The 26,447-nt window shown below is 37.6% G+C and overlaps 3 protein-coding genes and 1 long non-coding RNA gene across 4 annotated transcripts; 3 read left to right on the plus strand and 1 right to left on the minus strand.

The window, feature by feature from the left end:
• The first annotated feature begins 784 nt into the window (after window positions 1–784).
• On the plus strand, window positions 785–12,851 carry LOC122819589 (phospholipid-transporting ATPase ID-like). Its single transcript, XM_044096415.1, has 28 exons — window positions 785–1,096; window positions 1,531–1,613; window positions 1,779–1,837; window positions 2,589–2,702; window positions 2,958–3,056; window positions 3,154–3,215; window positions 3,354–3,426; window positions 3,582–3,652; window positions 3,743–3,825; window positions 4,099–4,257; window positions 4,825–4,913; window positions 5,131–5,324; window positions 5,445–5,653; window positions 5,740–5,783; window positions 5,870–6,035; window positions 6,392–6,580; window positions 6,751–6,866; window positions 6,956–7,120; window positions 7,368–7,479; window positions 8,220–8,325; window positions 8,574–8,724; window positions 9,294–9,477; window positions 9,565–9,788; window positions 9,977–10,060; window positions 10,156–10,401; window positions 10,862–11,000; window positions 11,778–11,908; window positions 12,031–12,851. Exons 2-28 carry the CDS (start codon window positions 1,559–1,561, stop codon window positions 12,286–12,288), a joined length of 3,582 nt encoding a protein of 1,193 aa, XP_043952350.1. The 5' UTR covers window positions 785–1,096; window positions 1,531–1,558; the 3' UTR covers window positions 12,289–12,851.
• Window positions 12,852–13,921: 1,070 nt separating this feature from the next.
• On the plus strand, window positions 13,922–15,541 carry LOC122819592. Its single transcript, XR_006368634.1, has 2 exons — window positions 13,922–15,348; window positions 15,484–15,541. It is a non-coding gene; the product is annotated as an uncharacterized LOC122819592 (long non-coding RNA).
• Window positions 15,542–17,349: 1,808 nt separating this feature from the next.
• stbd1 (starch binding domain 1) lies at window positions 17,350–22,406 on the minus strand. The gene is made up of 3 exons (XM_044096416.1): window positions 21,964–22,406; window positions 20,375–20,733; window positions 17,350–20,275 (listed from the first exon to the last, which is right to left on the minus strand). The coding sequence occupies exons 1-3, from the start codon at window positions 22,259–22,261 to the stop codon at window positions 18,272–18,274; spliced, it is 2,661 nt and encodes an 886-aa protein (XP_043952351.1). The 5' UTR covers window positions 22,262–22,406; the 3' UTR covers window positions 17,350–18,271.
• A 398-nt stretch (window positions 22,407–22,804) lies between these two features.
• On the plus strand, window positions 22,805–23,713 carry LOC122819593 (heat shock protein 30-like). The gene has a single exon (XM_044096417.1). The coding sequence runs from the start codon at window positions 23,069–23,071 to the stop codon at window positions 23,678–23,680; it is 612 nt and encodes a 203-aa protein (XP_043952352.1). The 5' UTR covers window positions 22,805–23,068; the 3' UTR covers window positions 23,681–23,713.
• Window positions 23,714–26,447: the final 2,734 nt, after the last annotated feature.

The following is a 26,447-nucleotide window of genomic DNA, read 5'->3' on the forward strand; positions in this document are numbered from 1 at the left end:
CAAGATCTAACATCAAAATGACTGAATTAAAAGACAGTCAGAGGTAGTTATAATATTGTACATACTAACCGAGAATAAAAAATGCCACTGTCTTACTTCAATGAGCTGTAGACAGGCTTATGAAATTACTTTTCTTCTTGCTCCATGCCTCCACATTTCCCTTTTCAGATTTCAGAAAGTGAGTAAATTCTATAGCCTACAAAACCCTATTTAAGAATATAGTCAATGCTTAAAATGTGCCAGTTTGTCAAATATAGCCTACATTTTGGGGGATAAATTCTTGAATCTCCTGTGGCAACCACTCACAGATAAAAACACTTCCTCACACAAAGCACTGCCTATGCCGCACAGAGAACCCTTCCCCCACACCTTTTCCAAACAAGCTCCTCTAGACTAGCAGCAGCAGCTATTAGCAAACACCTGGAGGAAGTGCACATCCGTTGAGCTTATCATGGAAAATGCTTCTCAGTCCAGCGCTCTGCAGAACAGCTTTAAACAGCATAGTTTACTGCTAAGGTGCTTCTTAATGTGATTTTTTTAGAACGTTTTTTAGATATATTTTGTTTTTAACACTGTGACAGTGTTTTCAGGGATAAGTATTTAAACTGTTGAAGCTTGTTGTAAAATTAGTTCATTACAGCAGTCTGAGCATGCGTGTCGTTCAAAGGGTGAATGACACACCTGACCAACCTGACTGCAAGCAAGGTGTTGGCTCTGATTGGCCACAGCACTTCACTCTTTCTCTTCTGTTACCGCCTTTCCACTGACTCACCATCCTGGTCCAAAGATCGCTGCACTGTTTGCATTAGGCCCGAGCTGCTAGGGGCAGAAGGATTCTGGTTCTTTGCTCGTCCAACTCGTAAGGTGCTCTTATTGACCTCTGTAGCATCTCAGCATTTGACCGCACCATCTCAGATTTTGCCAGAGGGTCAGTAAAAAGACATTTTACCGTGCGGAGCCAATTTTGTGCCAGACCTTCCTTTTTGTGCCAGACACAAGCAAAGGAAGGGTGGAGACCTGAAACACTTCCTCATCTTTGTTTGACCCAGTGCCCATGTGCACATGTCTGAAAGGAAATCCACATTTTTTTCTTGAGGTAAGACAATGACTTTAATTAGTTCAGAATTCTAGAAAAATATTGATGTCATATATTGTGATAAGTCATCATCCTGAATTGTCTGAGTCATACAATGTCTAAAACTTGAGATTGGGTTTGAGTTAGCATTGATTTTTCTGAGAAGTCGAAAGATCAAGAGAAAGTGATGAAAAGTATGTCCAGGTTATAGTTATTGCTTTCTGTTTAGCCGAAGGCATTGTGAAAGGTTTTATTTCCAATAGAACTGTTGTTTGGTATGTGTAGGGCATTACTACTCCACTCTATATGGTAAGAATTCAAACGTAAATTTTTCTATCGTTCTTAAAGAAGAAGTAGAGCGATCAGTCACTTCCAAAACTGCAGATGCCTCAGATCACAATGTCTTGTGCCATGTAATTCTAATATGTCTGATGTGAACGCTTATGCATTTTTAGTGGTAAATAATGGAAATCTGATCTGAAGATGGGATCAGTGCAGTCATATTTTGGCAGCTTGTGTGTAAAAGAGAAAAAGCAAGGTAAGATCTACTTTTGTATTACATGTCAATTAAGTATGCATCACTGACATAAGGCTTTTGACTGACATAGTAAACTTCTGTCAGCTGAGATTAAAATTAGCATTTGTTTTCCTGCTGCTGCTCTAAAGCACCTTAATCCCACTGTTGCTCTCATGTTTTTCTCAGAGGAGGAGAGATATGTTCGAGCCAACGACAGACATTCCAACCTGTCTTACAACTATGCTGTACGTCCTCACTACTGGAAGTATTTACACTTTTAACATTTAATTCAAATTTTTTTAGCTGCAATGCCGATTTCTCAATTTGTCTTCATAAAATCACATCTTTTGGTGGACTTTACTGATCTATTTAGAAATAGAAAATCCGAAAAGTGTGGCATGTATTTCTATTCAGCCTTTAATCTGTTCCCGCTTAATGGAATTCAATAGTTAAAAGGAAAAATAAGCCTGGATTTCAATCTGCACACACTGGGAAAATAAGGGCAAACCTGGAAGAAAAGCTGCTAAAGATTACAAAACTCTTGAAAGTGAAACAGAAGTAAATTTTTTTGCATGACAAAGATCCTAAACAGCCAGAGCTACGATAGAAAAATTGAGTGTGCTCAGGTGGCTCAGTCAAAGTCCTAACCTAAATCCAACTGGGGAAAAAAATATTCAGATTTTCTCTACCCATTATGACAGAGCTTCAAATTATTTGCAAAGACTCAAGCACATGGGTAGAAACCCACATTCAAGACTTTCTTTAAAAAAAAAAAAAAAAAAAAAAGTAAAAACCATATATTCCTTGCAGTGCGCAATTATCCAATATTTTGGGTCTCTTTGCTGCATAAAATGTCAAAATAGTTCACGTTTGTAGCAAAATGTCAAAGGTTAGTGGGGCATAAATACTTTTGAAAACTCCTAAGTATTCATACTATGATGTGTGCTGTAGGTATTTTCTGATGAGCTGACTATTATGTCACTTCCTCTTTCTCAGAACAATGCCATCCGGACCTCCAAGTACAACATATTCACCTTTTTGCCTCTTAATCTGTTTGAGCAGTTCAGGAGGCTGGCTAATGCCTACTTCCTCTTCCTCCTCCTCCTTCAGGTACCTTTTTCCCTTTTTCTATCTCTGCATTTCAACATCTAACATTATCATTAAATGCCAGTGTGCCACTGATTATTGATACAAATTAGTTTCTGTATTTTCAAAGAAACATTTTCTAACATAAGCATAAATTGATAATTTTGTGAGTGAAACTGTTTTTATTTCAACTTAACAAATTTCGCATTTTCTCTTAGTGTTTACATTTGCTGTAAATGGAGTAAAGTACTAACTCTGCGTTGTTTCCTGTATTCACAGTTAATCCCACAAATTTCCTCTCTGTCCTGGTTTACGACAGCTCTGCCGTTAATTTTGGTGCTGTCCATGACAGCGGTCAAAGATGCCAGTGATGACATAGTAAGATAAAAGCATTGTTCTAAGTGTAACCTGCTCAAAGCCAAAAGAACAAACATCTGAGCAAATATTTTATTTTTTTTTTCTTCCAACTGAACAGAACAGACACAAAAGTGATAGGCAAGTGAATAACCGCATGGTGAACGTCCTCATCGATGGAGTGTGAGTCATTTTAATAGTCAAACATTAGATTACAGATGTGTTAATTATTTACAGTTTATGAGGAAGTATTTATTAAAGGGGATGCGTTTAGTACCTTTTTGAAGAATGATTTGAACTTGTTTTGCTTTTTGTTTACAGACTGAAAAATGAAAAATGGATGAATGTTCAGGTTGGGGACATAGTTAAACTTGAGAGCAATCAGTTTGTTACAGTAAGTATTTGCTTAATCAAACTTGGAAAAGAGATTTAATTTTTTAAGAAAAAGTTAACCCATGTCTCTCACCCTACAATACTGACTTTATTAATGTCAACCAAACTTTCTTTTAAGTTTCAATAAAAGCTTTCATGAAGATTATTATCTTCCAGGCAGACCTCCTGTTGCTATCCAGCAGTGAACCACTCAATCTAGTCTATGTGGAAACGGCTGAGTTAGATGGGTGAGTATGGTGCAAGTTGCTTTCCTTTCACAGATTATATGATTTCCCTTTAGTTGAAAACGTCTTACATCCCATATTGGTAATCCCCAGTGAAACAAACCTGAAAGTGAAACAAGCCTTGACTCTCACAGGAGAGATGGGAGACTCCATTGAAGCTCTTTCTGCCTTCAAAGGTAAGAAATCACCTCATGTAATTATGCATTCAATATTCAAAACATATATCAAGGCAAAAATAAAATAATTAATCAATGATGTACTACATATAAATCTGACCTACATTTTAAAGATAATAAAACACGATCAATAAAAGGAGAAATGAACCTTTTTCTTCAAGATACAGACCAAATTATTAGGACTTTCCTGGTATTTGGAGCAATGCTAAGTACATAAATGTTAGACTTGCTAACTGTTGTGTGCAACATATTGCTGACACCTATGGTTTTCAGGTGAAGTGCGATGTGAGCCTCCAAACAATCGCTTAGACAAATTCAAGGGAACCTTGACCGTGAATGGACAGAATTATGGCCTGGACAATGATAAGATACTGCTGAGAGGATGCACTCTGAGAAACACAGAGTGGTGCTTCGGTCTGGTCATCTTTGGAGGTAAATCTACTGAAATGTAGCCCTCATTAACACACCTGCTTGTCCTACTGTGCAAAGTCAAAATTCCTCAAGTGAATTTGTTGTGTAGTGTCTCATTTCGCTGAGAGATATACTTGTTTGAGCCTCGCTGTTTAAGATAAGAATCTTGGCAATCCTAATGTGGGGAAAGAAGTCTACAAATCTACATAAGCCCACCAGAGGGCACTAATGCTATACTTGAATGCCCATGTGCTTTTGAGGAATCAATTAAGGTAGAAATTAAGAGGCAATAATTCAAGGGATGTTTTTTTTTTTTTTTATGTTTGAATACAAAAATATTAAATGTATACTCACTTGTCTTTGGAAACTTTGGAAATATGGAAACAAGTAAACTCATCAAGTGCTGAGCAGATCAATCTATAAATGTTTTTGAGTGTTGTGTTCTCATTAGAGACCAGTAATAAAAGGCAAAAAGATGGTAATTTTATTCTATATTTAACAAAAACATAAAATTACTAGCAGAAAAAAGGATTGGACGTCCTCTGCAGAATCATGTGTATGTCTGATCCTAACGGAGAATGTTCTTAGGTCCTGACACCAAGCTAATGCAAAACAGCGGAAAGACAAAATTCAAACGCACCAGCATCGATCATCTGATGAACGTTCTTGTGTTGTGTGTAAGTGTCTGCACATACAAATACACTGAAACTATTGATTTTCTGTGCCACTAAGCATTTACCCTAAACAGTTAACTAATATAAAATTGTTATTTACACCTTACGGATGTCTTCTCAACACTATGAAATGAAGTTAAAATTATCTTTGTGAGCTGTACATTTTTTTATTTTTCATTTTTGAACAATAATAAGTTTAGCAGTGTGTCTTCTTCATTAGATCTTTGGTTTCCTGTTTACCTTGTGCTTCATTCTGGCCATCGGCAATGCGATCTGGGAGGTAAAAGAGGGCTCTGCGTTCACCGTGTTCCTTCCACGGGAACCGGGTGTCAATGCTGCTCTCTCCTCCTTCCTCTCCTTCTGGTCCTATGTCATTGTCCTCAATGCAGTGGTGCCCATTTCCCTCTACGTCAGGTACACTTTAAAACAGAAAGAGATTGAAGTCAAACAGTAACAAGTTGTGAATTTAGTCCTTATTTTACTTTTCCATTTATGTATCTGAGATTTTAACATCTGGTTGTGCATGAATGTCAGTGTGGAGGTTATCCGTCTTGGGAACAGCTTCTTTATAAACTGGGACAGGAAGATGTATTATCCCAAGAATGACACTCCTGCTCAGGCGAGGACCACCACACTCAACGAGGAGTTAGGCCAGATTAAATACATCTTCAGTGACAAGACCGGCACTCTGACACAGAACATCATGACATTCAACAAGTGCTCCATCAATGGAAAAAACTATGGTAGGCAGTTTGAATAAACACCAAAGTCACACTGAGATTCGTTGGATGTCTGATTCTTTAACATGCAGCATGTCTCTCTTATTTAGGGGACCTGTATGATTTTTCTGGACAAAGAGTTGAAATAACAGAGGCAAGTAGGCACATTCCAATGTTTCTTTATGAATGTATTCAACAGGATCTAACAATATTGCCTACTTATACCTTTTTTTTTTGTAGAAGACCCAAAAAGTGGACTTCTCCTGGAACAAGCTGGCAGACCCAAAGTTTGACTTCCATGATTATAGTCTGCTGGAGACTGTAAGAGAGGGAAACCCTGAAGCTCAGGCCTTCTTCCGCCTGCTGGCTCTGTGTCACACCGTCATGCCTGAAGAAAAGAAAGAGGGTCAGATTATCACAGATTTTATAAACAACACTTTTTAAAAGGAGAAATTGCTTGAAGTCAATATTAAAGACATTTAAAAAGGGGTCAAAGAGTAAATACACATAGAAACATTTTTGTTTAGAAATGTTCAGCCCTACTACATTAAATCCTTTAAAACTTTTTGCAACTTATCTGGTGGAATAAATTACCTGACAGTGCACCGTAAAAGTTATATTTAGTGAGAGAAGCCTTTAATACAATTGTAGTTTTTACAGAATAAGTGCAGTCTAGTACAATTTTAAAATATAGAACTTCAACATTTTTTGGGCCTCTCTCCTCTATAAGTTTCCTGTCTTGTCTTCTTATCAACCTGGTAGGTGAGCTAAACTACCAGGCACAGTCTCCTGATGAGGGCTCTCTGGTCACGGCAGCAAGGAACTTTGGATTTGTGTTCCGCTCTCGCACACCTGAGACCATCACCATCATGGAAATGGGCGAGAAAGTCACATACGAACTTCTGGCTGTTCTGGACTTTAATAATGTACGGAAGAGGATGTCAGTAATAGGTCAGAAAATTTTTTTCATTTTTTTTATGTAGTGAAAATACATTTTCTGATTTTATCACGTCTATGTAAGAAGTATTATGTAGCGTTCAACAGTTTTAAAGTAAAAAGAATAATCAGAATCACAGTATTTTTTCATATTTTTGTCAAGTATTTTTTGTTAATCTTCTTAGTACGCAGCCCTGATGGCAAGATGACATTGTACTGCAAAGGCGCTGACACCATCATCTATGAAAGATTAGATCACTCTTGTAAAAAGTTGATGGAAGTTACTACAGGACACCTAAATGTAAGCTAAGCATTTTTTTGTGATTCTCATTTAAACTTTTTATATGTTTTGCTTCTTTTTAAGTCCTCTGAATTCTATAAACAATCTAGGAATATGCAGGAGATGGGCTACGCACTCTTGTTCTGGCCTACAAGCACTTAAAGGAGAACTACATGGAGGAGTGGACAAAGCGCCACCATGAGGCTAGCACAGCCCTGGAAGGACGAGAGGAGAGACTCGATGAACTTTATGAAGAGATTGAGAAAGACATGATTGTTAGTTCATCTGCCAACTACATTGAGGACTAAAGGTTTAACCGTCCTGTTGTCCTCGGGTCAAAATGACCTGCCACTGTGTTAAAACTCCCCAAAGATCCACTACATGTTAATGGATCTTTGGGGAGTTTCACTAAAAGATTCACTAAATGTTATTTTAGGACTTCAGGAGGGTTAAATAGTTGTAATAAAAGACTTAACCGAATTTCCATCATGATCTCACTTACTGTTAACCTTTGGTTTCCAGCTGTTGGGAGCAACAGCTGTTGAAGACAAGTTGCAAGACGGTGTACCACAGACTATTGAGCAGCTGGCTAAAGCTGACATCAAAATCTGGGTGCTGACTGGTGATAAACAAGGTAGGAGTTGCTACATATCAGGGCTATTGCAAACAAATATTTTAGCAATCGAGTACTCTATCAATTATTCTTACAATTAATCAAGTAATCTGATTTTTTTTAAAAGGATAATATACAACATTGGTAAATCTAACATTCTAAGTTAACCTGAAGAAAAGTTATACAAAGATATGAAATTATATTCAATTTAATAATAAAGAGGCAAGCTCACAAATATGCTTATAAAAAATGTTTATACTCCAGATTTTGGTTTCTGTATTCATCTTCAGTCAATTTAATAGATTAACTCTCACCTTTCCCAGCCATTTATAGCTTTTGTGTCCATGTTAGTGACAGGATTTGACACCTGGCTGCGCAGAAACACATCTACCAGCTATGTACCATCACAATGTGCTATGTCACCATTTGCTGCGACCGGAATGATATGAAATTTTTTCCAGTTAGTCAGTAATGCTATGCTCTGGGAGGAGAAAAGCTGTCATACTCCTAGCATCGCTCCCGTCATTTTAAGGATGCTTATTGGTCCCCTGAAAAAATGACAAATTACATTATCATGAATCAATAAAATCCTCCCAGGTTGAACTTGAAAATTGGACATTATGCTGCAAGCACTTAGCTTTTGTCAACAACCCAGGCGGAAGTAAGAGCGCTGTATAAATAATAATGTGGTCGGAACCTATACACGGTGCATTAAAAAATAAAACATAACCACAATTACTTTCATTGTCATTCTTAAACAGAGACAGCAGAAAACATTGGTTATTCTTGCAACATGCTAAGGGAGGAGATGAAGGAGGTTTTTATTGTGGCTGCCAATACACCTGAAGGGGTCAAACAGGAGCTCCAGTAAGTCAAGCCTTAACTTCCTATTGCCATAAAGCGAGTGTGTAACATTTAAAGAAAATGTTGTCTTAGCCCCACTAAGCCTGTACTCCAAAAAAATGTTTGAATGAAACACTGCAAATTAAGTTTATTTCATAATTAGATACCTAGTTCTTCTAAAGATAAAAACACCACAAAATACCCAAAAATTGAACTCCAACAGAATAATTTATGTTGAGTAATTGTTTGTAAAACAAGACAACTTTTTCTAGGTATGCCAGAAGGAAAATGTGTCCCGGATCAGCAGAGGAGCCATCAGTGACTAAAGCTCGTGCAGGCCTGTTTTGGCTTCAGAAAACAGAGACGGTGCAGGATGAACAAGCTGAAGGGGATTACGCTCTGATAATAAATGGACACAGCTTGGTAGATATACAATTTTGTTTTATTTGTCTTTAAATATCCAAACAGGTGTTTAAAACTATCCAAGTCAATAGTGTGTCAAACTATGTTGGATTGCCATCCTAGGTAAATTTCTTCTTGATGATGTTGAAGGCTTTAAGTTGACAAACACAAAAAGGATCCTGGTGTACATTCCTGGGTGGTTAAGGTGGTGAAAGAAAACATGTTATCCCAAATTGACTGCATAATCCGCTGACCTGTTTGCCCTTGATGCAAACTGCACTGTAACCAGCAGGTGCCCTGTAATGTTCTTCAGGTGGTTCAACACCAGTCGCTCAAATGAATTACATGATCACAGATGTCAGGGCAAAGGGCCTGTACTCATCTAATCCTTTAATGCTACTTGGAGACGTGGATGGTGAAGTGTTTACTAGCAGAACATTAATGGGCTTAGACTTAGCTCACCACAGATCATGATAGTAATCAGACCGCACTGTCCTAGACACATGTCATTCCTGCAGATTTTTAAATCTCTTTACCTCCCTAATATTAAATCTGTATAATTGTATGTCCTCTTCCTGTTTCACCTTCAGGCCTTTGCACTGGAGAAGAACTTGGAGTTAGAATTGCTGAGAACAGCATGCATGTGTCAGACAGTGATTTGCTGCAGGGTCACTCCTCTTCAGAAAGCCCAGGTTGTTGAGCTGGTCAAGAAATACAAGCAGGCCATCACTCTGGCTATTGGAGATGGAGCTAATGATGTCAGCATGATCAAGGGTAAAATTTATATTTTCAGTTGTGCCAAAAGGCTATGGCAAATCTTATAATCTACCCGTTACATAATTGTGTTCTTTTGTCTTTCAGCTGCTCATATAGGTGTAGGAATTAGTGGTCAAGAGGGTATGCAGGCAGTTCTCTCTAGTGATTTCTCCTTTGCCCAGTTCCGTTACCTTCAACGCCTCCTGCTTGTGCACGGGCGCTGGTCGTACCTTCGCATGTGCAAGTTCCTACAATATTTCTTTTACAAAAACTTCACCTTCACATTTGTGCACTTCTGGTATGCCTTCTTTTGTGGATTCTCTGCCCAGGTAAGTGAAACATGCTGAGGTTTAGCTTTAAGGTTCATATTATTGTCATAATGTAAGATATGTCACATGTTACACTATGGCATAGTATTACAAAACTGCAAATATTTGAAATCTCTTTCTACAAAAACTGGACTCCAAATAAGATCTATAAAGCTAATGTTTACTAATGATTTAAATGTCTTTGTTAGACTGTGTATGATGAATGGTTCATCACTTTGTACAACTTGATCTACACATCTCTCCCAATCCTCAGCTTGGGCCTATTTGACCAGGTATACACCAAATAGAAAATAAGTAATTTCCTGAAAATTATGAGAAATTTCATAATTTATTCAAGGTTTAACATTCTTTTTTCTATTTTCTGCAGGATGTAAATGACCGCTGGAGTTTTGAGTATCCTCAGCTCTACTCTCCTGGCCAACTCAACATGTACTTCAGTAAAAAGGCATTCGTGCACTGCATGTTGCACAGCTGCTACTGCTCCCTGGTCCTCTTCTTTATCCCCTGGGGAGCAATTCACGATACAGTCAGAGATGACGGCAGAGATCTTGCAGACTATCAGTCATTTGCTTTGCTGGCACAAACCTGCCTGCTTGTCGTGGTGAGCATTCAGGTGAGAAAAAACAGTTCTTGTCTCGGGACATTCTAAATGATGATGATGAGAGTTGAAAGACGAGTGTTACGGAAAAGACACAGTTGAAGCCAAAGCTGTTATACACAAATGGAGGCAGTATTTACTGTCTTTTCTCTTCAGACTCAAGAACCAACTCCCTGAAAATGTGGAATGTGCATAAATTGTTGGGTGCTTTAAATCAGGAATGGAAGCATTGTTTGCTGCAGATTTCCTGTATTTTCTGTAATGTCTTTGCAACCTAAGGTCAATGCAAAGTAATGTTATGATGTTTGTATTGCGCAAGATTTCCTTAAGTCTCAAAATCTTTGGCAACAACTGTTTTGTGAAAACTAGCATTTTTCAAATGGCCCGTGTAATGCTTAGCCTCAGAAATATTCTGTGCATGTAACAAATGATATTTAAAAAAAAAGATTGAACAACTCCAACTTTAATATTTCAGCTGTGTATTGACACCTATTCCTGGACAACCGTAAACCAGTTTTCTGTGTGGGGTAGCTTGGCTGCCTACTTTGCTATCACGTTCACCATGTACAGCAATGGCATGTTTCTGATCTTCACCTCCATTTTTCCCTTCATTGGTGAGTACATTTAGCACAAACATCATATAACAATAGCTTCTGGCACATCAGTTTGTATATGAGAAAATAACCTCGAGAATCTGTATATGTTTTGTTTTATGACGTTCTTCCTGATCAGCAAAGGATATTTTCAAGACATGACAAAGGGATTTTTTAAGTTTACTGTAAGCAAACATTAGTATTCAAGTGTGTAAAAAAAGTGTCATAATAGACAAGAATTCCTACCAAAATAAAATAAAAATTCTGAACTGGTTTTAACATATATGCAGTTACAAGTAAATATAAAACAGGAATATGGAATGTAACTTGTACTTTAAATGTCTGATCACTCTTTGCTCTATTATTTCTTATTACAATATAAAGCAAAGGTTATGATTTATGGACACTAAATTTAAAAGCAGTCACTCAGCCACTGTGTATGCAAAATTATTATTCATTTGGTTGGAATTTGAAAGCTTTAACCTTTAGTTTTGCAGCACCTTCAACCACTTCACAACTAGTGATGAGCGGATTAATACTGAAATATTGATACTTCCTATACCAGACCTTTCGATCAATTCTAATCAATTTTCAAGTCCAAGTTCAATATGTCCAATACTTAAGTAATTTAAGATAACTTATCTTAACGAGAGCATATCAGAAAGTAACAAAATTATTGAGCTCTTGCCTAAATAATAAAGGGTTGATTGGAACTGCTTTTTTATGCCTGGTAATTTCATAATGCTTAAGGACATATGTTCTTTTTTTTTTTCTTGGCTTTTGTTTCATTGAGTTTAGGAACTGTAAGGAATTCCTTAAATCAGCCAAACGTCTGGTTGACCATATTCCTGAGTTCCCTTCTCTGCGTGCTGCCTGTGGTGGCTCTGCGCTTCATCCTCATACAGATTCGTCCAACTATCAATGACAAGGTGAAAAAAACACCTGAGACTGAATATTGTTTATGCATTCTGTGGTTATGAATACAGCCACAACAAACCTAAGAAAAGTTGTGTTTTTACAGAAAGTCTTATTACTTCTAATTCTTCTACAGGTGAGATATAAGACTCAAGTGGAAGCGCCGCCAGCACCTGCTCCTCGCCGTCAAGTGAGGCGTGTCAGCACCCGCCGATCAGGCTACGCCTTCTCCCATTCTCAAGGCTACGGTGCTTTGGTCACTTCAGAAAGATTCCTGTTTAAGCAACCCCTGAAAAGTCTTCTTGCCCTTTCTGTCCAAACAGACAGGCCTCAGCCTAAGCTCTTCCGTCCAATTCCAGAGGCGCAAGAGGGGTCACAGAGCTCCCAGAATTAGGAAAAATCATGTAGGAACTAACATCTTGCAGAAAACTGATAATAGTATTTATGTACAGGGTACATTGGTCGCAACGCTTTATGCTTAACGTTTCTTTTTCAATGAATGGCATCACTGTGAAAACCTAACGCCTTAAGTGTTAGCTCTGGTATGGTTTGTTTTTTACTGGTTTAACTTCCATTTCCTGTAGAGTACATCACTGCTAATTTTTTTTTAAAACATACCAGACTCTATAAAAATAGCATTTCTTGTTCCTAATAATACTTGAGATACAACTGTGTTTTAATGTTTTGCATTTTTATTTTGTTTATTCTTATCTAGGTAATACTGTTAAAGAAGTTGTAATGTGACCATGTAGAACAGTGATTGTGTTTCTAAAGTACAGACAGGGGGCAGTGTTGTCTTTTCAACTCAATTTTAAGCCTATTACATCGGAATGTAGATGAACTAAAGTTTAATTTTCATGCTGTTAAAATAATACCTCCAACAGACTGCATCTCATTCTTCTAATTGAATGTATGTTCAATCTTTTTTCATCATAAATCTTTGTTTCATACAGAAACTAATATGTTGCCACTTTTACTGACTCATTTTTTATTGAATTATAAAGCTATCACATTTACTACACGTTTTATCTGAAGCTTATACATGAAAATGTTTTTTCTTCTTCCACATAATCGTTTTTGTTTTCTCCATTGATGTAGGCTGACTGATGAAAGCACCGGAAATTTGTTTTGTTATAAAGATTTACAAACAAGATATTGTTTGGAAAACCAATACACACAGCTCTGCTAGGCTTTTTTGCATACTGCATGCAGCTACAAGCGCTCTTCCCTGTTCTTTCTCCTCCTCTCCCACTCACTCTGTTCCCTTCATCTCCTCCCACATATCCTTACTGCACTGTGCATTTGCAGAGCTGCTCATAACTCCATTCAGCCCACAACTGCAGTGTCCTCTAAGCCAGTAAGTGATGACCTCACTGGTGGAAGCTGTCCCGCTATGGCAAACATCCAGAAGAGCTTTCATTTTGTTTGCAGCTTCACCAGAGCAGATGGTGTAGATCACACTTCATGGTGCTGTGCAGACATGCATAATGAAGAAACACAGCGAGGTCTCGGTTGGCAGACAAAAGACACCAGCATCAAGGTTTATATGTCGTCTAGCAATAAAAACACTGACAAATACAAAAATGTTAAATGTTTTTCAGGAATTTATATAACATTTTTTTTCCCATTTAGCTTAAGCCCCACTCATTACTCCTTCACATCGGGTCATGTAGCACTGTCAGCAGGCTTGACTGTCTCCAGTGAAGGTCACTGTGTGATCCCCCAGAATGAAATAGGAATGAGAACTGGCATGTTGTATTAATAGCCTCCACGTGTAGAACTTCCCTAACGATGACATGAATTACAACAGCAATCTTCCTCATTTTTCCAAATGAAGCATTGTAAATATAGCAAATCAAATATAATTTTATGGGTTTTACTATGCTATTGTAACCTGGAAGAAAATTATTCATGTCTCTTAAAATACCACCTTACAGCTTCAGAAAGTAGGATAGATAGAAAAAAAGGGAGACTGAAAGAGAGTTTCAACATCAGTTTCTTTTTTTTGGGAGGGAGGGGGGGAAACCAAAGGCAACATACTGCAATGACAAAGTAAAGTCCAAATGAACATGAACACCCATGTACATGGAGTCTCTCTGGTAGTATTACACAATCCGTCCAGGTCAAAGATCAAGAGAAAAGCAGCAGCCTGGTTTTTAGTGAGTGTAAGAAGATACAGTGGTCTTATATATAAGAGAAAGAGAATTTCACACATAGCAGAAGTCCAAGCTGGACTGATATATTATAGCCTCACTAGAAGAGGGAGCTACTCTGAGGAAACAATATTAGACTGTGAAAACATAGTCGGGTCATTCATATTCAAAGTTTATACCAAATGCTATTTTTTGTTTGTTTTTTTTCCTCATTTATTGTTTTTCTGTAGTAGAAGAAGACCACTGAAAAGATAAGAACTGATAATTCTCATAATAAAATTAAATATTTTGTTGAGTTAACCTGCATTCAGTGGCCTTTATCAGACAAAGGAGAGAGAGGGTGAATCAGTCATCTGTGGACAAAACTGGGGAAAAAATATTGTTCCGATATATATGCATGTACTTTGTGTTAAATCAACTTTGGCAAATTTTGCACAGTGCAGGTCACATCACTGACACACATTAACTTGAACCAACCAATATGGTCTCTCTGTTACAATGATTGTCATTGTAAAGGTGGAAAAACATCACGACGGTTTGGAAAACTCAGTTTTGTTTGATCAAGAATATGTGGATGGCCAGTAATGCATATTTTCAGGCTATGCACCTTAAAATCGATTAATTCCAATAACCCAGTCTGTTCATGGTATTCCAATAACAAGTTTGGGAGTTGAGTTTAGTCATAGACTGAAACAAATAATTTAAGACGGCCTTGATTGGTAATCTTGGAATGATATTCGGAGATTCCTGTTGGTAAATAACTGGATCTATTAAAGGAAGACAAAGGTGAACATTAAATACCAACATAGAGAGCTTAGACAAATTCTGCATCAGGTCTACATTGATACAATTCTTGGATAAAATTTGAGAAGTCAGTTTCTCATCTTACTGAAAGCATTGGTAAAATATTCCAGATTTTTCCAAAATTTTTCTGAAAGCAGTATTGCTGAATTTACATTCAATTTGATCAAAGCTAACTGAATCAGTTCCGCTTTTTTCTCATCCACATTTTATTAGATGCCATTTGGAGGATTCCCTTTCACAATAATTGTAAACCATAGTCTCAAATAGCTGCATTTACATGTGATGCACTATTTATACTCCATGGCACATTGTCAAATGGTGTATTTGTGTGAGTGCAGTACCATCTCCACCCAGCTGGCACGTGGCTCACAGAAAATCAAGCACACCTGTCTCTCACTCAGGCCTTCAAGAGCCTATAAGGCAACTCAGCACACCTGTGTTGAAATAATCTCTACAAACAAAGACCTCATCTTTAAGCTCCTGCAGAAACACCACTGGTAGGAACTGAACTATAAACCTGTATTCGGAGGACTTAGCTGGCTTTACAAAAATGGATTTATGAAAGTAGTTTATTTTGTTTTGTTTTGTTTTTTTGATCACTTAAAAGTAATTTGTAATTTGTTTGTTTGTAGGTTTTCAACCTGCTTGGGTGTCATGTATTGGAAAGTACAGTGATTTAAAGAAAAAAGATAAATAAAATGAAAAGATGACACTGAGAAGAGTTGGTCCTGGATTTCTTTGAAGGGAGCAAGCCCTTGTCAAGTTTGGGCAGAAGCTAAGGTGATTTGTAGAGGCCAGAAAACTTGACACACATGGATACCAATGACAGGGGTGCACAACAGCTGAAAAAATTATTTTAGGGTGTCAATTTGAGGGCTTTGTTCCCTCTTAAAAGTCTAAATCTGGATGTAAAGAGGAGGAAAAAAGGGGAGAGAAGGGAAGACTCCTTTATTAATTGCTCTGAGATTAACCAATGCATTGACAAAGGCCTAAGAAGTCTCTATGACAGAAGAGATGTATAAATATAGACGAGAGAAAGTGAATACAAATGTCAGCTGTAATCCTTGCACCATTTACCATTAGCTGTGGAAAGACAACCCAACCACCTGCCACATTAGCACCAGCCAGGGGTGAGTGGGGGGATTGATCCATATACAAAATCAGCATTCATGTAGAAGAGTATTTTTATTTTTTTACTTGCATTGCGTCACTTGTGACATTTCATTCATTTGTACTTTTCTTTGCAGTCGGGACTTAAATAAAAAAAAACCTCAAATCTAATATTTTAAGCATACATTTTCATCAATTGGTTTTATCACTTCTATAAAACATGTTTTTATTCACCTGCCTCTTTCCATGCCGCAAAGGTTCCTTCAGCCTTTTCTTCCAATTAGCATGCAAGTTCATGTAATTTCAAATCCTGGGGTTAAATTTGATTTTTTTGTTGTGCACAGAGCCATCCCATTTATCAGTTTTTAAATTTACATTATCTACCTTTGTCATTTCTATTGAAGCACTCTAAAGTGAATGCCTCTAAAGAAGTCTAGATAAATAAAAGCATGAAACCCAAATGACCAGAAGAATCAGGTGACTACCAGCCAGGCCATGTCCTCATTTGAAATGAGGTCAAAAGATTCTGAGGCCTTGCTTGGCTGAGAGTTGCTTAATATTGATTGGTCTTAGAGGGGGAGCTCCCTTTGGACCTAGGAGACTTCCAAGTGTGAACCACTAAAAAATATCACATCTCACAGACTGAACACATGTTGACACCACACAAATTGCAGGCCCTTTATAAAAGGATTGTTTTTCCTACCACTTCCCTCATTGAACAGTGAAGATTTGAAACACTTTGAAAGGCTTTTGTTTGGAATTATTGTGCATGAGTTCCCAACTAGTTTGCTGGAAAACTAAAAATAGAAACTTTTCACTTTTGGGTTATTTAAAATTCAGTAGTTTTGTACCCTTTGATAAATGCATGGAATTTATCATGCATCCAACTCTAAAAACTAACTACATAAGTACTCCAGGCAACCTAGTTAGAAAAAGCACTTTTCCTCTCCCTGATGGTTACCTTTGGCATGCAGAAGATTTGAGCAGGACATGAAAATATTTGCCAATTACGGTCTCTCCTTTCATGAGCATTTTCCATGCCAGCTGGACTCAAAACAAGGACAGAACCATGTCCCTTGGTTTGAATATTATTGGCTGAGGTTTTCTTAGCAAGTCAGCTCACAATGTTTGTTTGGGATTGTGTTAGTCCATTTCGACATTGGTTAATAATTTTCTGTTCTTCAGACGCATCAGCTCATGTTGGCACTTTAATAGCTTTGCATTAGAGATCCCATACCCCACCTATCAAGCAGTGTAAAGGTTAAAACCAGAGTTCATTTGGTGACTATGGTTAGTTTAATGAGTTGCATATTTCTAAAGCTGCTTAAGTAATGCAAGTATTAAAACCTAAAATTGGACTCTTCCAGTTAAGTTTCAGTGACAACATGCACGTTTGAAAAGATTAGTTTATTTAAGTTTAATTACATTCAACATATTCTAAGACAAGGGCAAATATTAACAGTAGTTCAATAAAGTTGTATTGGCAAAACATTTTTTTTTAAAGGCACACCTACAGAACAGGGGGATATATGTACATGCACAAGATCCCATTAAATAAAAGCAGTAGTTGCACCTCCACAGTTTAGTGGTAAACACACTGGACCTGATTTAACACCCGTCACAGTATATAGAACAATTATTGCTTTGATTATTGCTGAAAAAAAGTGAACTATGTGCATTTCTCACAGTAAGTATTGAAGCAGCATGTAGAACACAGACTGAAACTAAATACTTGCAAGACACTTTAAAAAGAACAGTTTGCATAATTGTAGATATTGTCACAGCAGAGACTTTGTAGTACGTTACCAGACAGAACCCTTCTTCTCAATGTGCAGAATTGGTAGGGCATGTAGAGATATTCCTTTTTAACACTGTTAAAAAAGGCCAAGTCTGGTTGAAATGTACAGTAGAAAAACAAAATGTACCATTATAAAAATACAACTCAAGAAAAAGTGTATATTAAGTCAAAATTATGGAAATTTGATCATACATCTATAAAATCATTCCTACTGGTAGAACAAGTGCAGTCTAAGACAACTCAAATAAATGTTGAAAGTTATAAAAACTATTGTGAGTGTAATTGATTGAGCCCTAAAATACACCAACTTAACCTTTGAAATAATGTTTATAAGCAAGCCAGATAATTCTTTCAACCAGATCTGGCCCAGTTATCAGGAAATGTTACTCAAAAACCAATGCTTGATAGTTAAAAATCAATGAGTAAATAAATCATTTACCTGGTCCAGTCCATAAGCTCATTGACCCTTTTAGCCTCAGTGTTCATGTCTTCAGTTTTTGCTTTGACACCTTTTACAAGAAACCCCAGGATTTGTGTACAAACAAGGTCTCTCTGTTGCCTGTATCCAAGAAGCGATTGCCACATTCCTCCCACCGGCACACTTCTCCCCTCTCCACTATTACAAACTTCCACTCCACATGACTCTCTGCAGGCAGGCTGACAACAGTAGCCCAAAACCCATTTTTCACCTTTTCCAGGGGAACAAAATCCTTCCAATTCCCCAACTCAAGATGGTTCCCTGTGATAGCCACCTTCTGGAATGGAGAGTGCGTGAGATAGTGGATCTGGAAGGTCACGCTGACATTTTGGGGCATAGGTTGAACGGCCAGCACCCTCTTGCTAGTTTCTGTGGCTTCGTCAGAAAGGGCAACAATGTTTTCTTCTTCACACTTATTGACAGGTGGAACATCTGCATATGTGCAAGCAGCATTTACAGTAGTAGAAGCTTGAAAATTTTCAATAGACACTGGATTGATTTCTGGACTGGAAGGCTTCATCCAAGGAAGGACTTGATCAGTACCATCTGTAATCCACTCATTGTTGTCCATTGTTGCCTCCATGATATTAATTTCTGTGGTTTTATCCTCTTCCTTGCTTTCTACCTCACACTTACCTTCAATGACAATCTTTGTGCTCATCTTTCCCAGGTCTTCATTAAAGCAGAAATCAGTGGTTGCTTCTTTTGCAAGTTTCCCAACTGTTGTGTTGAAACTTTCAATCTCAATGCACATCCCACTGACTGTACAAGAGTCATCATTAGCTTCATCAGTGTTCTTGATATGGAGTTGTGAATCATTTGAAGATTCAGGTATTGCATCTGCTGGTTCTTTGATGACAGCATATGACTCAGCCATTGTAGTTTGAAGTTCAGCCTGGCCCCCAGACTGAAGAGAAACACCCAATGTCACTGGCAACAAGATTTCAGAGATTAAGGGATTCTCAACATCAGGCAAATCAGGGCTGACGGCCATGCTCGAAATCCCGCTCTCTACTCCAACATCAGGAGAGCACAAAGTTAAATTGCATGGATTTTTATAAAACAGTTGGACTTCATCAGGCAGAGGTTCCACAGTCTCAGCCATGACAGGGGCAGGATCATTAGGGACCTCAAGAACTGCATTTTGCATTTGTTCACCTTCTTGATCTCGGAAGTTAGAGTCATCTGGACAAGACATTTCTGTTGACACAGATGCAGAAGAACTGACATTACTAACAACTGCATCAGGTGAAGACAGAATTTTCACATTTTCTTTAGAAACCACGATATCATTTATAGTTTCATCAACTTCACTGTGAGGATATGCAAGACCACAGAGGGCATCAATTGTTGCTTTAGCCAATTCAGAAGTAACAACATCTTTAATGTGGTCTTCTGGCTGTAGACAAACCAGTGGCTGGGCTTGGTATTCATGATTAATAGTTTCTGGCTCAACTGACAAACATGATAGGACAGGACTGAACACAACAGCAGTTTCCTGTGGTTCACTAAATGAAGCCATCTTAACATCCTCAACATTCTTACTGCAGGTAGAAGAATCTTGTTCATGTTTAAGTTCTTTGTTAATCAGTAGCACAGCACAGTTAGCCGACAGGTCTACAGGATTGTTTTCAGTCACATCACTATTTGGACTATGGTCAGAAGCTGCACAATCAATGGCTGGACTTGAGCTAGTTATACATTGGTTACTGATGCGTTTCTGCAGTGCCACATTTTGAGAGTCTTCACTGGCAAGGTGTGGTTTCTTTAAGCTAGCGATGTCAGGTACTGAAATCTCATCTTCATTTTTGGTAGAAAGGGACTCATCCATGTCTACAAAAGGCTCTTCAAAGTAACCCCCAGCCTTGATTGAATCTGAGGTAGCCTGATTTGGTTTATAGTTTCCATTTAAACTTAATGAAGCATTTTCTTCAAGGCAGATTGGACTGTTCAAAGCACACAAAGTTTCTTCATCCTGACAGGGAATTTCAGTTGACACATCTTCCATAGTCACCTCCATTTTCTGTGATTTTTGTACCTAAACAGCAAAAATTTACACCCAATCAGTTACAGTATACTACAGTGCACAATTGGTCTCAACATCAGCTCATGACAATTATCTAAATTTGGTACTCACCTTTTCTTCATTTGCAAGAATCTCACAAACCACTACAGGCTCCAAGGAGTCACTGTGTTTTCCTTCTGCATCATTTGGCCTTTCAACAAGATTGTGTTTGTAGCCTTCATCTTCCATATTTAAATTCCTCACTTCACAAGTGTCATCTTGCAGGCTCTTAATGATCTCCTCCACATCCGTTTGAGTAAACCCGGAAGTGTGCTTCACATGCGAGGCATTCTGGAGTTTCTCTGGTTCCACTACGATTGGTGGGCTAGAAGACTGAGGACTTTTTTCAGCGGTGGCCTGGCGATTCTTCAGTTTATGCCGACTTCGAATTACAGCTCCATCCCTCGCATTTGAAACCTCCTCAATCACATCTAGAAGATAAAATGGAACCCATTTTAACTTCAAAAGATGTTTAGTTTGCAATCTTGAGACCACAACTTCAGCTGTGGTGACCGTTTGGACTTCAATTTAACCCATATATTCAACTCAATCTACATCAAAGGTTGTCCAGTTTCAGATTTGTGACAATGTCGAAGTTTCTAGAAGAATAAAGTTTAAAATATTACCCACTCCTAATTATGAAGCTATAAATAAATAATTTTAACTGGAGCAAATGAAGATTGTATTCATCAAAAGTTATTTGCTACTTTAACAAATGGGGGTCAATTGCATCATTTATTTTCTGTGCATTTATAAAAATCAGTACTCAATTTGATTAAAACTGCAAGTTTATGAAATATTGGCATTACCCAACTTTTAACATTGAAAATCTTTAGCAAATATCATGGCAGGGCATCAAACGTTACGACAAGCTTTTTTTTCAGAAGCAAATTGTAACTTCAGTTTCTTTTGAGGAATGACAAATTAGGTCTACAGCAAAGAAAGAAATTGCCATGTTAGGATACTTTTTAATCATATTGCATCCTTTTGACAATATATTTGACTCAGTCTGTTCAATATGCAAATGTTATTTGCACAGCTTTTGAAAAAAAAAAAAAAAAAAAAAAAAAAAAATATGCAAGTTGCCTCTGTATTTAAGACCACAAAATAAATGGATTTAAATCAAAAAGTGAGCCAAGGTTTGCTTCAATTGTTTGCCAAGAGAAGACTCTGTATGCCATTTGTCCTGGGGTGGGTTTTCACATACTATTTGCTGAGCAACAAAAAATATTAGCTAAAAATATTCCATATTTACTTGAAAAGTTAATATGAAAGTTACAACCACGTAACTACTTTAAATAGTTGTAATCCATATCGTTTTCCTTGAGCATTTGAAATACACATGTTCAAGGAGGAAATGGATAACTTCACGTGTAAGGAGACCAAAGCAGAAGCCCAAATTGGGTTCGTGCCAACTCACAAGAGTAGAGTGAGAAAAAACTAAATAAATAAGAGAACGTTTGCCGTGGATAATCAGTCAGTTAAAATTAATAGTTAAAAAAAATTAAGCAACCTTTCACCACTTCCATCATGCTCAGAGACAAGGGGGAGTATAGTTTTAGGGTATAAATGACCCATGTAGTTCAAAAGACATTTAAACAAAAACCTATAATATTGTTATATTTTAAAGGCAACAGTTCCCCTTTCACTAGTGACTGTACCTGTTGACTCCACACGGCTGCCTGCCTCATGCTCTGGACTCGGCTCCTTCTCCGGCTGCACCGCGTCTCTCGGCGCTCCCTGGCTGCTGCTGCCGCCACCGCCGCTCACGTCTCCGGCTCCGGGTTCAGCCTCGGCCTTCCTCCGCTTCCCCTTCACGGTCCGGTAGATAATGAACCCGGCCACTACAGATACCATGGCAATCACAGCCACGGCCACGGCGGGTCCGTGGCGCCCGATCATGCAGAACAGCGAGGCCAGGTCCATGTGTTTTTCCATCGGGTTATTTTTCAGCTGCATAACAGTGTTCAACTAAACCCGAGTCCCGTTTAAACGCGTGTGAATGCCTCCTGCAGCACACTACCGTGGATCCCGGCTCCTGTCTGCCCCAGCAGTCAGTGAATGGAAGCTCCTAATTGCTCCTAAAAAGCTGTGAGTGGCTGCAGGTGCGATCAGCTCATTGGCTGAACTTAGTCACGGGGAACTGATTTCATTGATGAAATGAGGGAAGAACTGGCGTTTAAGAATCCTCTGCTGTCTGCAAATTGTGTCTCATTGATTATTACATTAATTTTCATCTGAAATATGACTTATTTTGATTTTGATGTACAATTTATTCAGATGTTATCAGTTCATAGCTAATTTAACTACAGGTGACGTCATGTTTTTTTTAAGAAAAGAAATCTATTAAATAGACTTCTTTTTATTAGAAATCTATTTAATATTCAAATCTATTCAAATAAATCATTTTTAGTTGTCCAAAAATGATGTATTTGACAAAAAGAGAAGAAAGAAACTAACCAATTGCAAATTTGGCAAGAGTAAATTATGAATAATGACTATTTAAAATGGTACTGTGTATCTGTTGATATCAATAGTCACATAAAGACGCCTAGGTCTGGAAGAGTGATATCATCGACCCAGTCAAACAGCTCCACCCACTGGAGATATGTAGTCATTACCAGAATCTTCCGGAAGCCTCTGGAGCGCCTCCTGCTAAAATATAAAGCTGGGAGAGCCCCACTGACTGACAGAAAACTACACAAGAAACACAGGAGTGAAGAAACGCCTGAACAACAAGAAGACTCAAGACTAAACAGAAGAAAGATGCTGTGCTCTCATGGATTCCCGGCTGCTCTCAGTCCATTCATGGACTTCTCCTGGCCTGTACGCAGTCTGTGGCCAGAGGTCAGACCTCTGTTCTACCAGCAGCATGTCATGCAGAGAGACCTGCAGGAGCTACGCAGCAGCCTGCAGCTGATGGACAAACTTCAACGGCAGATCCTTGAGGACACAGAGCCTTTCAGGAGCAGCGTGGCTCTGCAGCCAGTCTCCTACCAGCTGGACAAAGAGGGAGAGCACTTTGGCCTAACCCTGGACACTCAGGGCTTTTCTCCAGAAGATCTGTCAGTCCGGCAGGTGGGCAGAAAGCTGAGAGTCAGCGGGAAGACAGAGAAGAAACAAGAGGACGGGAAAGGCTCCTACTCTTACAGCCTGCAGGAGTTCAAACAGGAGTTTGATCTGCCTGAAGGGGTGAACCATGAAAACGTCAGCTGCCACCTTTCTCCAGATGGAAAGCTCCACATCCAGGCAGCCAAAGTTCCTTGTATTGAGGGGACGGAGAGAGAGCTGACTATCAAGAGGAGCTCAGAGGAGGAACCACAGCAGAGTGTGTGTTCACAGGCAGAAGACAGCAGAGCAGAGACTCAGAATAGATAAAAAATTACAATTAATTTACATGGTGTAATAAGTTGCCAGTTTTATAGTAAAGAAAAAACAAATGACTTTTGTAAAATAAAGTGTTAAAGTAATTATAAAAAGTTGTGAAAGTTTCTGTCATGTCAATGTTTTATTAAATACAAGTCTAATAAAGCAAATGATACTTCAAGAAAATGTTAAAATTTGCCTTTTCTGTAGTTAAATAAAACATGGGCTTAAAACAATTGAACTGATATAGCATGTATACAAGCAGCAGCTCAAAGATTTATCATGGAACGAAACATGATAAGTTTTCCTGCTGCTAAAAACAAATATTCATTTTAAATTTCACATGTCAGAATGCCATTAATAATGACAGACTAAATACAACTTCCACAGAAAAAAATAAAAGTATATTCTAAATCTGTAGCATGTTTATATTAAGAATGTGATAAAAAAAAACAATAAACATCAGTAGACAAAGGCAGAAATAAGAAAATAAAAGTAGGAATAACAAGCAAACATAAAACTAAAATGTCCATACTCAGCTTGAACAGGAGGAGGACATTGCTAATGCTTATTAAAGTGATTTAGGCCAGAAAGTAGATCTCAAAACATAATAAAAGAAATCAGTTCACAAAAACAGTCCTAATTATTGAGAATGAGACATGCTGATATAAAACAACAACTATGAGCCTTTGACTAGAAAACATTTCACATAAAAATAAACCTTGGTCAGTGAAAGCTGGTTGATAAACAGAAGACAAAAAAGATGTGGTGGTCTCTGACGACTAAATCAGATCAAGAATTATCCCAAAAGTTAATCTCCTGAATCAAGTAGAGATATTTCTAAGCATGGCGGACACTGCACTGTAAAAAATAAAATAAAATAAAACAATAGAGTCTCTAATTTATAGTAAAATGTGAGCACCTGTCTGAATTGCCTGAATTGTACTTTATTTATTTGGTAAAACTAAAAGTTACAGTATTTCCAAGTAAAATACTGAGCAACCACTGTTTTTGGTCCCTCCACAAGATGGCAGCAATAAACTATCAGTGTTGGAGGTGATGGACCAGATCCAAGTAAACCTCTGACAAAACAATTAAGCACTGAAAAGGAAATGTTTACCGTAATTTGGACCTAAATGGTGAAATGTGATTAGGAGATCACGTATCACTGAGTCAAGATTTGCCAGAATCTCTGATTATCAAGCTCTGATTCTCAAAATGGAAAGTGTTGGTAAGCAGCCACTAAATATAACTCTTACCACTACTTGATATTTGTTTTCCATCAAACCTGTTGCATTAAGTCTACACAACATTTGTTTCTTAATCCAATGATAGTATAACCTCCTTTAAAACATTTAGCTGGTCTTCGTGTTCTTTCTTTTTTTATCAATGTTTTTCCAGAAATGACAGACAAATATGTATATATATCTTTATATATATATAGATATATATATATTTATATATATATATATTTATTTATATATATATATATATATATATATATATATATATCTTATGAAGAACTATGTTATCATGAACAGAGACACTTTGAATGTGAATATGAGTCTTAATCTGAGATTTGTTGTTTTCATCCACTGATGTGTGTGTGAGTGGTGAAAACAGTTGGTGACCTCTTTTAAAAACCAATGAGGATTCCCTTGCATGTAGGAGGACTCAGCTTTTCTCTGTTTCCCTTTCTTTAAAGGTCGTGGAACTGAGGACTGAGCTGCTGTGTTAGCAGATGATGAGGAAAGACAGCAAGAAAGAACAAGAAAAAAAACAAAACATGACAGATACTTGTTGAAATTCTTTTTCTCGTCTTAAACTGATTCCAAAAAACATGAGTTCACTGCACTGAATCCAACAAGAACAAATAAAATCCAATTGAAGTGTTTTTATTACCGTGATGTTTTATGCAAATGAGCAAAAGTAATGTATTTAGTAAGTTTATTTATTCTGGGAAACAATATTTCACAGATTTTTCATGTCTTTTATGAATAAATGAATCTGTAAAGCACATATAAATGTACAGTTCTTACCCATTTACGTTTCTTCATTTTTTTCACATTACAACTACAAATGTCAATGCATTATTTTCTTAAATGCATTTACATATCTTAAGGAAACATGAAATATAATTTCTAAGATTTTACAAATAAATATCTGAATATCTTAGTGTGCATTTACATTGACCCCTTTTACTCTGACACCAAACATTCACAGCAATCTGTTTTGAAGCAAATGTTTAGTTCAAGTAGTCTGTCTGCTGTCTGTGAATAACTTAGTTACGACATAGATATAAATATATTATTTAAAAAAAACTATGTATTCTCACAATCACAATACCAACAGAAGCATGTTTGTGAATGAGTTAGAGAAGAATTGTTTAGGTTTGTTTTGTTGGTAAAGATTTACCTTTTCTCTCTCAGTGAAAAGGGAAACACAGCAAAAGCACATAATTTGGATTTTCTGTCTGGAATCTAGTGGAAAGTGCAGAAGAATTCATGAGAGGATTCCCAGCAGAAGAAATCTTGGAGGTGCCAGTAAACAGCCTTAAGGAGAAAACATAGAGATCATCCAGGTGGGTCAGAAGCTGTTCGCTCTGGGAACCAAGTTAAGCTTTTGCTCAGGATGTTAGGTCAGTGAATGTTTGACTCTTCCTCTCTTATAATGTAGGACCAAGGAGAAACAAGAAAATGTATCTTGCTAAAAGAATAAAGAACGTTCCAGTTAATAAAAACAACACACAGCTTTTAACCAAGTTTATTCAGACCGGGTT

The sequence above is a fragment of the Gambusia affinis genome, linkage group LG17 (genome assembly GCF_019740435.1).
Source record: "Gambusia affinis linkage group LG17, SWU_Gaff_1.0, whole genome shotgun sequence".
Classification (NCBI taxonomy): domain Eukaryota; kingdom Metazoa; phylum Chordata; class Actinopteri; order Cyprinodontiformes; family Poeciliidae; genus Gambusia; species Gambusia affinis.

Bases quoted from the DNA above. Each gene is read 5' to 3' on its own strand.
- LOC122819589 (XM_044096415.1), top strand. From the start codon at position 1,559: ATGGGATCAGTGCAGTCATATTTTGGCAGCTTGTGTGTAAAAGAGAAA. The intron at 6,036-6,391 runs GTCAGATTATCA...TCAACCTGGTAG, and splicing joins GCCTGAAGAAAAGAAAGAGG to GTGAGCTAAACTACCAGGCA. The intron at 11,909-12,030 runs GTGAAAAAAACA...ATTCTTCTACAG, and splicing joins GTCCAACTATCAATGACAAG to GTGAGATATAAGACTCAAGT.
- stbd1 (XM_044096416.1), bottom strand. From the start codon at position 22,261: ATGCAGCTGAAAAATAACCCGATGGAAAAACACATGGACCTGGCCTCG. The intron at 20,734-21,963 runs GTACAGTCACTA...TTTATCTTCTAG, and splicing joins CAGCCGTGTGGAGTCAACAG to ATGTGATTGAGGAGGTTTCA. The intron at 20,276-20,374 runs GTGAGTACCAAA...TTTGCTGTTTAG, and splicing joins TTCTTGCAAATGAAGAAAAG to GTACAAAAATCACAGAAAAT.
- LOC122819593 (XM_044096417.1), top strand. From the start codon at position 23,069: ATGCTGTGCTCTCATGGATTCCCGGCTGCTCTCAGTCCATTCATGGAC.